This window comes from Toxotes jaculatrix, chromosome 11 (genome assembly GCF_017976425.1).
Source record: "Toxotes jaculatrix isolate fToxJac2 chromosome 11, fToxJac2.pri, whole genome shotgun sequence".
Lineage (NCBI taxonomy): Eukaryota > Metazoa > Chordata > Actinopteri > Toxotidae > Toxotes > Toxotes jaculatrix.
Window position 1 is genome coordinate 1,061,456 of NC_054404.1, and position 15,288 is coordinate 1,076,743.

Below are 15,288 nucleotides of genomic sequence, written 5' to 3' on the forward strand. Positions count from 1 at the left end.
TTGGAAACAAGGTTCAGAGTCGTCCAACATTTCACGTCCCTCACCTGTAATATCAGTCAGGACACTACACACACACACACACAGACACATACCACACACACACACACACACTACACACACACACTGTGCGCGCATTTATAATTCTTCTATTCTAGTCAATTGTGTGTTCATGTCTGCATCTGCTGTGTGTGACTTGGTGCATGTGTCCACGTGCCTTGTGTGTATGTGTGTGTACTCACTTGTCCCTATGTGCTTCAGTGTGTGTATGTGTGTGTGTGTGTGTGTTTACACTTGAATGAGCCTTCTGTTCGGCGTGCAGTCGCTCCCAGTGAGCTGGGTTTTTAGGTCGCAGTGTTCTTTCTGCTGCAGCCTCACACGCACACACACACACACACACACACACACACACACACACACACACACACACACACACACACGCACACACGCACATACACACACACACAGGGAGCCACGTCAAGGGAAGATGTTGGGTGCTATTAGGCGCCAGGCTGCCGAGTTTGGGTGGGTGGGGGTGGTGGTGTGTGTGTTTGTGTGTTGGTGTGTGCGTGTGCATATGTGTGTTTAGGGGGTCCCAGAGGTCTTGTCATGCATACGGGCACAGAGCCAAGCTGAGAGGTTCTGTGTGTGTGTGTGTGTGTGTGTGTGAGAGTGATGCTGCAGGGTTTAAAGCCTCCACTGCTGTGTAACATGTCGACTCTTTTTAGTAATGTCATCCAACAGACACACACACACACACACACACACACACACACACACACACAGTAACATACAGGACTCTACGTTAGCGTTAACACAACCCTTATACGTTCAAACACACACAGACACACACAGACACACACACGCGCAGCTCCGTGCAGGAAGGGGCAGACACACACACTGTAAGTGAAACAATGAGCGGTGAAGTTCCTGTGATTGGATGTGACTGGACAGCAGCAGGGTACAGACTCAGATGCATTAAGGCAGCAGGACGTATATTAGATACATTACAGTCATCGAGTTCATATTCATCATTGTCATATACTTTACTGTGCGTTAGACTCCGTTCGGTCCTGTGGGTCTTTGTCTCTAACACTGCTGTCCCCATGTTCAGTGATGTTTCTGTGTCTGAAGCTGATGGTTCAGTCTCTGCTCCTCCGTCTGTGATTACCTCCACTGAGGAGGGGATGCTGCTTTGTTTGCTGGTGTGTTTGTTTGTTTGTTTGTTTGTCCGCAGGATTACACACAAACGACTGAAACAGTTTGCACAAACTTGGTGGAGGGGGTGGGTCGTGGGTGAGAGGTGAGCCCACTCAGTTTTGGGATCCATGAATTTTTTGAATCATGTCCCTTCACACAGAGTTTTCATGTCGCATTGCATCGCGTCACGTTGAGTCGCGTCGCGTCACGGCACGTCACGTGTGTGATCTACTGAGAGCTGTTCCTGTTAACGAACAGTTTCTCTGTGGTAATCTGCTGGTCATACTGACCTGGGTGTGAGATGAATGTTTCAATAATTCTCCTGTGTCGTCTCAATAGGAGACACGGGACATATAAGGACAGAGGACAATAAAATCAGAAAGGTTCATTTCAGTTGGTAGAGCACGAAACTGAATCTCTCGGGGTCGTGGGTTTGAGCCCCACACTGGGCGGCACCGCCTCCTATGGGCTCACCACCTGTGGGAGGTGCCGTAGGACTCTGGTGTCTTGTGGACTGGGCAGCAGTCGTCCCTGCGATCTGGGCCTGGACCCAGATAAGCAGCAGCAGATGATGTTGGTTCATTTCCTCGATTGATTGGACGTTTCCCACAGCTCCGTCCTACAGAATCTGTAACACGTTGTTTATGGTCGACAATAATCAGGACGGAGCAGAGAGCACAGCATTCACAGGGAGTTTGATATGTTCGGAATATTGAGTATTACTGTCGTGAAAGGTGACAGTCATGCTTCTGATATAATTCTATAATAAATATTTACATAACTTTATCACAGTTTAAAAATAGATTGAAGTTTGTGGTGTTTTCTTCGTGTCTGATTGTGTTGTTAGTTTAAATGTCTTACATTTCCTCCTGTGTCTTGTCTCTGATTTTCAGATGTCTTTACGCCTCCCTGCCGGCAACAGCCAAGGCTGGAGACATTATGTTTTCAGGTTGTCCATCCGTCCGTCCGTCCGTCCGTCTGTCCGTCCTTGAGGCAGATCTGAAAGAAGTTTGGACATTTGGACATTTAATTTTATGCAGGCGAATGTGACACCTGAAGAACACTTTGAAGGACGTCCTTTAAAGTTTGCACAAATGTTCACTGTCACTCAAAGATGAAGTGAGTAGATTTTGGAAGTTTGAGGTCAAAGGTCAAGGTCACTGTGACCGTGTTTACGTTTTGCTTGTGAACACCCAACACTAACCTTCCCGAACATTTCCATTATCACTACAAAACACCCATAACCTCCACCTCTGCTACACACAGACACCCGACCGTGTGGAGCCATACCACCGCCACGCCGTACTGTGCCGGGACTGTGGCTAAAACCAAGCTGTTAAACAAACACTCACACGTTCACACTGATGTTGTTAAAGTAAATGTTGATGAATACACAACACAGTAAACATTAGAGTGGCGTCAGTCTTCTCATGTAACACAACAAGTACACGAGTAAGAGTTTTACTCAGAACGTCAAATTATTCCTTTAACCTCGAGCTGCTGACGCCTCAGACTGAACATCACGTCCTCCAGATGTGACTCACATGTGCATGTACACACGGTAATTCAGGAGGACAGATGAACGAGGCACTATGGAATGGTTGATTTGGTTCAGCAGAAATATATGCATGTAGGTGTGTGTGTGTGTGTGTGTGCATGTGTGAAGATGTGTTGCCAACCCTAGTTACCAAATTGACCTTAATGAAAGGACAGAGCAGCAGTGGGTCACTATAATACACACAGACCTGGAGGGTGGGGGAGAACCGACACAGTCAAAACACACATTCATACACGCACACACACACACACACACACACAGACACACACACACACAGACACACAAAGCTGAGTGTTAGCCCGCGGCAGTGTTTGAGAGAAAAAGCAAAAGAACATTTGTCCGGTCAGTTGGTGTCAGACTCCTCAGAGTCCCAACAGGACACAGGGTGTGTGTGTGTGTGTGTGTGTGTGTGTGTGTGTGTGTGTGTGTGTGTGTGTGTGTGTGTGTGTGTGTGTGGTGGGATGAAGGATGCTAATTCATACAAACAACACCCTCAGCCTGAGTGAGAGCTGTGTGTCCCACAGACACAGACACAGTGTTTTCTGATCTGTTGCTGCTGCAGCTGAAGCAGCAAACATCTCGTTTCACTTCATAATAAACTGTGAAGTCTGTGTCAGTATGAGAGCTTTATGCTACTCATTGGTACAGGAGCTATAAGTCACCACAGCTGTGTGTGATGGATGTGTGTTTGATACACCTGATGAAAAGGAAGTTAACGCCTGTTTCTGTCTCGTGCAGACAGTTTGAGTCGTGAGTCGACGCAGAGTTTTATTCGTCACCTGATGCTGAGTCAGCAGCTGACGCAGAAACCAGACGGTTTTTTTTCCCAGGGAACTGATGTGCACCGGAGGACCAGAAGTCACCCACTGCTCAACGTTGGGATGCAGTTGTCATGACGATGTGCTCCTTCACACTGGCTGCTAATAATGGTTTAATACACCTGGACAATACACACACACACACACACACACACACACACAGAGCTCACACGGCGTTAGCTAACCAGGCAGCCCTCTGCAGAGTGACGGCTGTCAGCCTCTGCTCACTCAGGACTCCACTGTGACATCTGTCAGATGGTTGAATTCCCTGCTTGTGTAGCTGTTTCTGCACCAACAATCACGATATAACTTATAAACATTGGGATTTCTATTTAATCAACCTTCATAATTTGAATTTCAGCTCGACCTCTGAGCCTTTGCATGTTATAAAAATAACCAGATATCAAAGTCAAAGTCAGCCATATAACTTGAGAAGACTTTTCAAACACCATTTTACACACTTACAGTGTAACTTTACTTCTCCCATAAAATATCAGTGGAATCACACCTGCGCTTCTTCTTCTTCAGATGCCTGACACTGGAACAAATCTTTGTGATCTACCTTCCTAACGCACTAACCGAGGAACAGTCCGTCGCCGCCTGTCTCTCTGACCTCGCCGTGACCCACGCCTTGCGACCTTGATTAAACCCCGCCACTAAATCCTAAGCTGGGAGGTCATGGTGCTGAAGCGACGCTTAGCTGAGGTGTCTCCTGAGCTCCAGCTGTACCGTCATAAATAAGTCAGACACTGTACCCACCTCGCACCAATCGCAGGTCACAGCCGTGGCGACGCAAACGTTCACTGTGATGCATAGTTTACCGTGTCCATAATCTGTGTATCAGAGGAGGCGCCGCTGTTTCAGAAAACTGCTAAACAGGGGTTTATTGTGTAGGAAGTGTGTGAGAAATTCACACAGACACACACACACAGAGAAGTGTGGGTCATGTGTTGGTGGGAAGATGGAGGCTAACAGGTCACGCAGTGTGTCAGATGGTCATGGTATGTTAGAGATGCCCTTATATACCATTAATGTAACTGTCAATCTCTCAATTATCAGATTATCAGAATTATAATTTTGTCCCGTGTTCGAACAATAGTTCGAAGAAGATGGCATAAAACGTGACAGCTCTCGGGTCTAATCGGCGTCTTGCCTTAATGCTACAGTTTGTACTGCAAAGGGAAATCTGTATGTTACGGTGTTAAGCTGGAAACGTTGAGGTAAAACCTCAGAACCAATCTGGTGCTTTTCTCTCACTCAGCCTCTTTGTTTTCAGTTTTAGATTCTGTTCTGTGTTTGTAGTGTTGGATCACTGTGGTTCTGGTTCTGGATTTGTTCTGTTTGTATGGTTCTGTGTTTGTATCTGCTGTTCTATGTTGTGTGTTTCTAGCTCTGCTCAGTCCTCGGTGTTTTCCAGTAGAGCGGCTGCAGCTCTCCCTCCTCCCCTCTGTCTCCGCTCTGCTGAACTCTGCCTGAACCTTCACTTGAACCCTGGATGAACTTCACTAAACTGACCCATTAATCTGCTTTGGGTGTATCGCGGGCTATACGGTGGTCCATGAGGGACACCTCGAGCTGGTTTAGAGTCAACAGAGGCAGAAACACCTGCTAATCACCGAACACGTGCACGTCAGGCAACTGCACACAAAAGGAGAGCAGATTGCATAAGACGACGGCGACGAAGGAGGGAGGAGAGCTGGAGAATAAGAGCAGATTTACTCTGAAATGAGGAATGAAATCAGTCAACTGATGCACACGAGAGCTCGTTCACAATCTGATAAACTGGTCACTGTGCATTTCACGTGTCTTTTTCTTTCTCATGCAAAAATAATCACATAATAATAATTACAAATCAGTTTGAAATGATTTGTTTTGAAATATTATTCAGTGAATATCAGGGATGATTTTATCAAACCAGCTCTAATATAAATATAATAACCAGTACCATCCAATTAAAGAAGGCCTTACCTGCCACATGTGAGCTGTATATTATCCTTATACCTGTATCCAGTCATCATTCATCTCTGCAAAATGTTTTAACTTGTTTATGTTTTGTGATTTTGCAAAGTTGGATAAACAGCCAGGAGGCGAACAGAGGGTGGAGAGTGTGCGTGCACTGAAACCTTCTGCTTCGTTAACTGGATAATTCTGTGTGAGATGTGTGTCATGACTTTGTGGAAGGTAATAAAACATAAAGTAATGCTTTGGTTTCCCTGACGTCTCAGTCCCTGACTGAAAGATTCGTACTTCAGGACACAACTGAATCCCTGAGTCACTGCTTATTGATCAGAAACAGATTCTTCACCTTCACCTGTGATATCACAAAAATTCAGGCTCAGTGCGACTCAGGTGTAGGACGACGCCTGGCAGCGCTGAGGCTTCCTGTCCTGACCCACCTGAGAAACAAGAGGATGTTGTTTCTGAATTTTAAAGGTGAGAAGTCGGAGTATATGAAGCATCTGTACAATTTTTTGTTTTTTTTTAATTATTATAATGTTAAGTTTATTTTACTTGTACGTGAAGTTCACAGGCAGCCCTGAGGATCTGCTGTCAAAGCCTCATGGGAGCTGTAGCTGTTGGGCACACACACACACACACACACACACACACACACACACACACACACACACACACACACACACACACACACACACACACCAATACACATGCAAACGTTGCACTAAACAAACAAACAAACAAACAAACAAACAAACAAACAAACAAACAAACAAACAAACAAACAAACAAACAAACAAACAAACCCTTACACACACTCTCACTAACTTGGCATTGCCAACCACACACACACACACACGCAGGTTTCATTACTGTTTTATCAATGTAGGTCAGTGTGTGAGCATCCCAAATACAACAGAGGAGGAGAGGGCAGGGGAGAGAGGGAAAGGGGGAGAAGGAGGGATGGAGAAGGTGGGAGGAAGAGGAGGGAAGAAAAACATCCCAGAATGAATCAACCAAATGTTTTGATTTGTAACGGACGCTCCATTGTCTCTTTGCCTCGTGGCAACATGGATGCTGTGCCAGCCAAGCCTTACTCCTCCTCCTCCTCCTCCTCCTCCTCCTCCTCTTCCTCCTCCCCCTCCACTCCTTCATTCTCTCAATGAAGAGTGTGTACACTTGTGTATGTGTGTGTTTGTGTGTATGGGAAAAGCCTTGCGGGGGGTTGCATGTGTGAGTATATCCAGTGTGTGCGTGTAGCTGTGTATTGTTGTATGGGAGGAGCATCAACGTGTGTGTTCAGTGGAGGTTTCTACTCCAACACTCTGTGCTATTAATAGCTGTAAACTCCAGATGACCCTGAAGCTGCCGGCGAGTCAGCCTGATTTAGTTTGGCGTCTCTCGGTGTAACGGCTCAGGCTGTAATAATATCGCCAACATGGAGGACCAGGACCCATCTCCTCCCTGCACTGTACTCTATAGAGGGAGTTACTGCAGAGCGCAGAACGGTCACCCAGCTCTTAACATGCTTTGACAGGAAATAAGTTCCCGTCCACTGTCCTCAAATCTCCTCTGAGACTCCAACGTCCTCCTCCTCTTTTTAAAACAGTTTGCTTCAAACTTGAAAGCATTCTGGGCTGGATCATGTCAGGCCGATAAGCGAATATGATACGTTCGCCGATGACACTGTCATATCTGTCAAAGTCTGTTTGAAAGTGGGCGGCTGACAGAGCAGCGTAGGTACCGGAAAACAAAAAAAAATCAGGTTGAGAGGGCTTTGTCAAACATCCAGCGGGAGCGTCAGCGATCCTGGAAATCCAGTCAGTGACTGGACAGCTGCAGCTACAACCTTCAAAACCACGATGACAGAGGTCAATCAAAGACCCGCCGCAGAGGTCAGAGACACGGCCGTGGAGTTGGGGAGGCAGCTCATGCTTGAAAAACAGCGCTGGCGATCGTTCATACTGACGGACAGACTGTCATATCCCATCACAGTCGTCCACAAACTATCGATGAATTACTTGACATAGTTTTCCTGGTTCACAAAATAATGCAACCTCTATGAGAAAAATCAACAAACCACTGTATCTGTAGAACACAGGTATTTAAACTGGGAGGGTTCAGGCAAAGACTGCCGAGGTGAAAGCAGTGAAGGTGCTTTAAACCGTATCAGTATTCCTTCTCCTGAGCATCATCTGGAATTTTCTGTAAACAAAGTGTCTGTGTACAGATCCACTCCTGCATCATGGCCCGTCTCTCCACTGTCCCTCTGTATAATCAGTATGGTCCAAACACCCATATACTTTTTTTTTTACCTTCATTGGCTGAACACACATCTTCTCCTCCAGAGTCAGAGCTTCAAGAAGGCTGACAGTACAACACATACGTGGTACATCCACCATATTTTGCCTGAACTGTTGTAGAGAATCCTTTAAAGCTGAGCTCGGACTGCAGGAGATTTAAAATCCTGACTGAATTGAAATTGGGCAACATCACGCACGTAAGGAGAAACTTCACAGATGCTCTTCTCTCTAATCTCAAACATGCACTCACTACACGATTTGAAAATAATGGTTCATCGCACACTGCAGGATATTAAGATTATCGTTCCAGAGGAAGCTCAATCATGGGGCGATGCACCACCTCACAGGATCTCATGGAGACGCAGATGTAAACAAAGCGGAGACTGTGGTGCAACAACTTGCTGTAACGTTGCTGAGATTTGCAGTGAGAAAAATCAAAAGCAGAATGCCGAAGGAGTCCGGATGAGAAAAGACGCATCAGTGCAGGTTTAGACCCGTTTAGACACCGACACAGGACTGACACACAAAGACAGACAACCACATACACACACACTCACACCTAGGGGCAGTTTAGAGCTGCCAATTAACCTAATGTGCATGTTTTTGGGATTGTGGGAGGAAGCTGGAGAAAACCCCTCGCTCAGACCGAGTCCGGGTTCAAACCTGGACCCGACAGTGCTAACCACTGCCCGTTGCACCGTGAATCCCTCCCTGCAGAAAATGAATTTCCCATCATGTTTAAGCTTCGTGTGAACAGGTTCATTAAGAATTAAGATCGCAGTTAAGGACGTGATGTTTCACGTGCACCAACTGATCAGCTGATCTGTCTGAGGTCTAATAACTGAACATATAAACAGTCCTCAGGCCATACATACATCCCACTGAACATGGTGTGTGTGTGTGTGTGCTGCATGGCGTCAGACGAGCCGCCAGAACAAACAGTATCAAGGCTGCAAACACTTGAAGGACCAGCTGATCTCACAGGGAATTTAAGCTGTAATCCTGCCAGTGCTAATGCCGTCCTTTTCCCATTTAGTTCCACTTACACATGTAGCCCTTGATACTGTACATGCGTGGGTGGTTGTGACATTATTATTTTATATGGACTTTAATGATTTACTGGCATTACACTTCAAACACACGAAAGGAACGCTTCTCTGTTTGAAGACGTTTACTTACCAAGTTTGTTTTTTTTTATTGGTTATATGAAAAAGTTAAAATGTCACTGTGAGCTCTGTTTGCACTGCGGAGATCAACTTTCTGCTCCGTGTTTCCATCACATCACTGTCCGAAGAGCAAATAAAGACACAGAAACATTCCAGAAACATTCCAGAAATAACACACACACACACACACACGCTCACTAAAGCACCAAAATGTGGTTTAACCCACCGACGAAACTCGTCCCCCACACACACAGAGTTTCCTCCTGCTTGTTAAAAAGCACAGTGAGCAGCTACAGACGGAGGGAGAGTCAGAAGGTGCTGAGAGATGAACGTATGTAGAGCAGAGGAAACTGTACACCAGCTGCTGTTCTACCTTCCAGCTCCAAAGTCTTGAGAGGTGTCTGCTTCTCACCCCTAAAATTTAACCCCCCCCGCCCCCCCGGTGCTGAGCCTTACTTCTGTCGACTGACTTCCTGCTTTAAAGCTCCTCCTCCGGCGTCTCCTCTCCTTGATGACTAAATTGGATTTCGCAGGTGAAATCGAAAAAGAGCTCAGACCTTCAACGTGATTCACTTCTTCCAGGAAAACAGCAGCCGGTCTGGAGCTGGTACAGGCTGCATGAGAGTGAGACGTACTGTAAAAACAGAAAAGAAAAGCAGGGAGGTTAGACCAGGTTCCTGCCCCCCTCCCTCTGTGGAGAGCTCATGATAGCTTGCGAGTGAGCGAGGAGTCAGCCAAGTTCATGTTTTGAGAGACCAGTCTCAAACTAATCTAACTCTTAAAGCTGCTCATGAATACTTGTGCTGTTTTGGCAACAGTGCTGTAATCAGTGCAGCTGGTGGCGAGCTGGGCCAGCAGCAAAACTGACACCACAGACCAGAGTCAGCACAGGCCAGGAGGGGAGTTCACCTCAGAGTCCCCATCAGCTCTGCTGTCCTCTTCAGGTGGTCTCAGTTCACTCACACCTGAAGTCTGGTTCGTTTGTGGCGTGGGAGCAAAGTGGACCAAAACCAGTTCTGTGACAGTAGATTCAGGCCTGTTTATCAGGACTCCTCCTACAGTCCTGCCGTGAGTCCTCCCTCATGTCTCAGAGACGCGCTGATTCAAATGTGAGCTCATTCTGAGGCTGGAGTCTGTGCTCGGGTTCAGGTGGACGTCCTTCTCTGATTTGATCCTGCAGCAGAAACTTCTTCTTCACTGAAAAGTGAGCAGCTCTGTTGTTTCCCTGACTGTCAGCAGCAGACGTCCACTGTAACGATCAGTGTGAGCACAGACAGGACAGAAAGTGAAAGTCTGTTCACTCATTCATCTGCTGTGTCTGTGTTGACAGCACATCAGCCTGACAGCTGCAGACAGATGTTAGCTGCTGTTCGCTCCCCAGCAGGGACGGGCTGAATAAAGGAGGACCCACACGCTGTTCGCTCCACATCCCACAGCCACACACAAACATAAACCGAGCTCAGATCAGTCTGCAGAGGCTTCTTCCAGATGTTCCAGGTGTTTCCAGACCTCAGTCGTTGGTCACAGCGTTATTATTACAGACAGAATCAAAAACCAAACTGTGACGCACCTGAATTATTCTTTGGTCTCAAAACAAAATGTTTAAGGGATTTTTAATGTACAGAACTAATGAATTCTGTGTGATCAGCTGTGAAACTGTGACTTCAGAGTTTGAGCCCGAAAAAGACAAATCACCTGCTGAAAGGACGCTTCATACTAACAGAGTTACTGTGTGTGTGTGTGTGTGTGTGTGTGTGTGTGTGTGTGTGTGTGTGTGAACGCAGTCCAAACAGAGCCTTTGTTGGAGGTTCAGATCCAGTTAAACAGAAACACCATCTGGCACAAAGAGATTTAATACGACAGATTGGAGGAGGAAGACCTGTGTGTGTGTGTGTGTGTGTGTGTGTGTGTGTGTGTGTGTGTGTGTGTGTGTGTAATCTGGATTTCAGCTCTGTTGTCATACAAAATCTGCAGTGAGTGTAAACAAACAGCGACCGCCGAGCTCGGTGTGCGTCACTGGACGCATCTTGTGAAATCTGTAATTTGTCCGTTAAAGCGACTGAACTGTGGAAATAAAGTGAAAACTTAAAAACGTCACACGAGATTTTAACAGTTTGAAACTTTGACCAATGACTCACGGTGCAGAGGGTGGAACCAAAATAACTACTGATTCATTTATTTTCAGAAAAGTTATTTAAAAATGAATTTTCCATTGATCAGATAATGAATTAACTGAGTTACAACTTTCTCCTTTTAATAAAGTTTTTATTCTTTTATCTGGCTGTTGAATGAGAGAACGTCTGTGTCTCTTGCTCTGAATTCAAGGTTGAAACTGAAACTTTGTGAGTAAACAAGCAGAAACAGTTTGGACTGGTCTGAGTTACAGAACATTCAGAGCTGTGAAGGACACGGATGTCTGGCAGGTTTCTGGTTTTACGGCTGCGCGGCTAAAATCGGATCATGATTGTGGAACATATGTTTGAGTTTCCATTTCTACCAGCAGTCTCAGTCGCAGGACCGGGGCTGGATCATGAGCCGGGCAGAACTCCAGACCTACTGAGAGTCAGCTCGCTTGGTCTCTGATGGAAATTTGGGAACACACAGGGGCCTTCAGAGGGGCCCAGTGTCACAGTCTGAGGAGGGGCCCCTTAATGGACGTGTTTAAATCTGGGACCCTAATGTCATTAATAATATAACCTGAATCTCAGGTTATATTGTCAGGAGTGTTTGTTATGCAACTGTGTCTGCATAACAAACACTTTCCTATATTTTTCAAATCCACTGAACTTTATTTTAAATTCTAGAAGAGACGTTAAACTCACAAAGAAAATAAATCAGGCTGAATTTGGACAAATGTCTAAAATTCCGATCGTTTTTTGTTTGTTTATTGATTTTTTTTCTTTGATAAAATTGTGGCGCCAGGTCCAATAAACATGATTTAAAAACAAAATAAAAATACTGAGGTGAAGTGTCCCGGTACAGGTGTCAAAGTTATCAGTGCGTTTACACCAATCAGTTCAATTCAATCCAGTTTTATTTCTACAGCTGCTTCCACAATCAAAATGGTCTCAAAGCACTTTACAGAGACCCAGAGGTGTGTTTGTGCTGCAGTACTGACTGCTGCCGACAGGAGGCGCTCAGGTTACAGCATCAGACCAGCCGCCTCTGGGCTGTGTGTGTGTGTGTGTGTGTGTGTGTTTCCTGTCCGGCACAATGATTTTTATTAGTAGACAATAGCGGCGCCCCCCCCCCAAAAAAACCACACACATGAACGCACACTGAACGTGCACGCGCGGTGTTTGCCGACATGAATTCAAACTATTATTGTCGCTGAGCAAACAAAGCCGCAGAGGCTGCCTGTGCGCTTTTACGCACATGCACGGGCGCGCGCACACTCAGTGAGACGTGCGCTTTTACGCACAAGCTCTGAGCGGGATTTTACGCGCACATGCACAGACAGGAGGGTGCACGACGCACGGCACAAACACAGTAGCGAATTCAGGGAGACGTGCACGCGCGTAAATACCGAGAGAGAGAGAGAGAGAGAGAGAGAGAGAGAGAGAGAGAGAGAGAGAGAGAGAGAGAGAGAGAGATTAAAGGGAGCAGATAAAGATGACAGGTTTGTGTTGTTGGAGACATTAAAGGTCGGCAGAGTCTCAGGTTGGAGACGGAACGACGCAGAGGAAGAAGCGGAAAAGAAGATTTGTTGACAAAATCACCAACTTGGAGAAGCTCCTCCTCTCCCTGATGTAGCCGCGAGTCGGAACCTCCTTAATTACTAATTTCTCCACATCCAAGCCACGCTCCCTCTCTCTCTCTCCCTCCCTCCCTCTCTCTGTCTTTCTCTCTCTCCCTGTCTGTCTCTTTTCTCTCTCTCCACTCCTCCATCCATGCATCTCTCATCCTGACCCTCCTTTCTCTCTCCTCTCTGTCTCTCTTTCGTTTCCAGCCCGGATAACGGAGGTGGACGAGCTTGGAGTTGTTGTTGTTGTTGTTATTTTTTGTTATTATTTATTCTTGGTTTTTGGGAGACCCGACACCGGGCATGGAGGATGTAAAAGACCCGCCGACCGTCCACCGGTCCTCCTCCTTCAGCATCAAGAGCCTCTTGCTGCCCTCCAAGTGCGACAGACCGGACTCCGTTGCTGCTGCTGCTGCCGCCGCCGTCGCCACGGTGGCCGGCATCCCCGGGACCCTCTCCCCCTCACCCGGCTCCGACTCTGATAAGTCGCTTGATCCACCGGAGGTGGACTCCACGGCCGCGGCTCTGGATCCAGAGAAACCGGGCAAGGAGGAGCAGGGGGAAGAGGAGGAGGAGGACGGAGGAGGAGGCGGAGGAGGGGACGGCGCCAAGGCAACACAGGAGCAGAATACTAACGGTGCTAATAGCGGGAAAAATGGGAAATATGACAAGCCTCCGTTCAGCTACAACGCCCTGATCATGATGGCCATCAGGCAGAGCCCCGAGAAGCGGCTCACGCTGAACGGCATTTATGAGTTTATCATGAAAAACTTCCCCTATTACCGTGAGCACAAGCAGGGCTGGCAGAACTCCATCCGGCACAACCTCAGCCTCAATAAGTGCTTCGTTAAGGTGCCCAGGCACTACGATGACCCGGGGAAGGGGAACTACTGGATGCTGGACCCGAGCAGCGATGACGTTTTCATCGGGGGGACTACCGGGAAGCTCCGCAGGCGCTCCGCCACCTCCCGGGGCAAGCTGGCCATGAAGCGCGGGCTGCGCTTCGCTCCTCTCGGCTTGGGGATTAACGAGCGGGCGAACAACCCGCTCTACTGGCAGATTTCTCCGTTTCTCTCCCTGCACCATCACCACCACCATCACCCGCACTACAACGGATCCTCACCCGGGTTTTTGAACCAGGCTGCCGGCTACGGGTCGCTGCTGCCCGCAGTGGAGCAGTTAAGCAACGGGGACCTGGGGCGGTCCATCCTCGGCGGGTCGGCCGCCGGGGCGCTGGGCTTGACGAACAGTTACGGGATGAGCACATCGCCGGTCGGACTGCTCTCTGGACAGACGGCCGGGTATTTCGTCTCAGGGACCCAACACGCTGCCGCAGCGGCACCGGGGCCGCCGGGAGGAGGACCGCCGCCTCCACCGCCTCCTCCGCCGCCGCACCTCCAGCAGGGCGCACCGGGGTTCGGCGGCCTGGCGACCAGCAGCTCCCCGCAGTCACTGCTATCGGACTCCCTCAGAAACAGCTCCCTACCGGCCTTCTCCCCGGGCGTGTCCGCGGGGTTTCCGGGGATGCTATCCCATCAAAAGAGGGTGACCCCAAACGCTTTCCTAAACTGAACTCCCCCCTCCCTCACCCCTCCTCCCCCATCACCATCACCTCTTCGTCGATGGCACCGGGACGAGGACGCACAATAGACGTCATGTTAAGGGCAAAAATAAGTGGTAAATATCAAACACTGATCGCAAAAAAAAATATATAAATGAAGTGAAACTTTTTGGCCATATTCTGCCCCGAAGTGCAACGGGTTTATTTTGAGTATTTTGTTCGTTTGTGTTGAAAAAGGGACAAACTTTTGTTACCCGCGGGTTGTACAACTGTAAACTAGACTTGCCAAAGGTAACGCTATAAGTATATTTCAAGCTATTTATATCCTGTACAAAGATTTTCAGTACTTTTCTTTGAGTCTTTTATTTATGTTTTGTATTTATTGTACGATGTATTTAAATTCTATTTGTCAGTGTATACTCATCAGTATTGAGAGAAGGGTGGGGGACTTACAGGGTTAAAACTTATTTATGGATTTTGAGACAATCAATGAGAAAAATGACAATCAGAACTTTTTCTTTTCTCTTTTTTTGGGAGGAAAAACTTTTGACTAGGTAAATAATGAATTAATAAAGCCTTAAGATCAGCAGAAACAATCAGGGGTTAGAGAGGAAAAATAAGCCTACAAATCATATCTCTACTCAGGTTTGACCCCGGACAGGCCTAATAAGAAGAATATGAATCATTAAACCGCTCACTGTGAAGAGTTTCCTTCCAAAATAAAGATATTCAAAAATAAAATCTAACTTTTTTCTGATGTGGCAGAGATAAGTCGATAATCACCGACCTGCTGCTTTTCAGGTCTGAAAACGGAGATTTTGCCTCAAACTGATTTTAAAGAGGCTGAAAAAAAAAAAGATCCGTTAAGTCGTTAAATAAACGGATATAAATGTTTTTGGAACCGAACTCTTCATATAAAATTATGCAAAACAGCGTTGTATGTTTCCTGTTCATTATCAGAGCCCACACTGTCCTTTTCAATTCGTG

General features: G+C 47.0%; 1 protein-coding gene across 1 annotated transcript; it reads left to right on the top strand.

The window, feature by feature from the left end:
• Positions 1-12,905: 12,905 nt before the first annotated feature.
• Positions 12,906-15,058, top strand: foxg1b (forkhead box G1b). The gene has a single exon (XM_041050199.1). It carries the CDS (start codon positions 13,044-13,046, stop codon positions 14,310-14,312), a length of 1,269 nt encoding a protein of 422 aa, XP_040906133.1. The 5' UTR covers positions 12,906-13,043; the 3' UTR covers positions 14,313-15,058.
• The last annotated feature ends 230 nt before the right edge of the window (positions 15,059-15,288 follow it).

Coding starts and splice junctions, on each gene's coding strand:
- foxg1b (XM_041050199.1), top strand. CDS start 13,044: ATGGAGGATGTAAAAGACCCGCCGACCGTCCACCGGTCCTCCTCCTTC.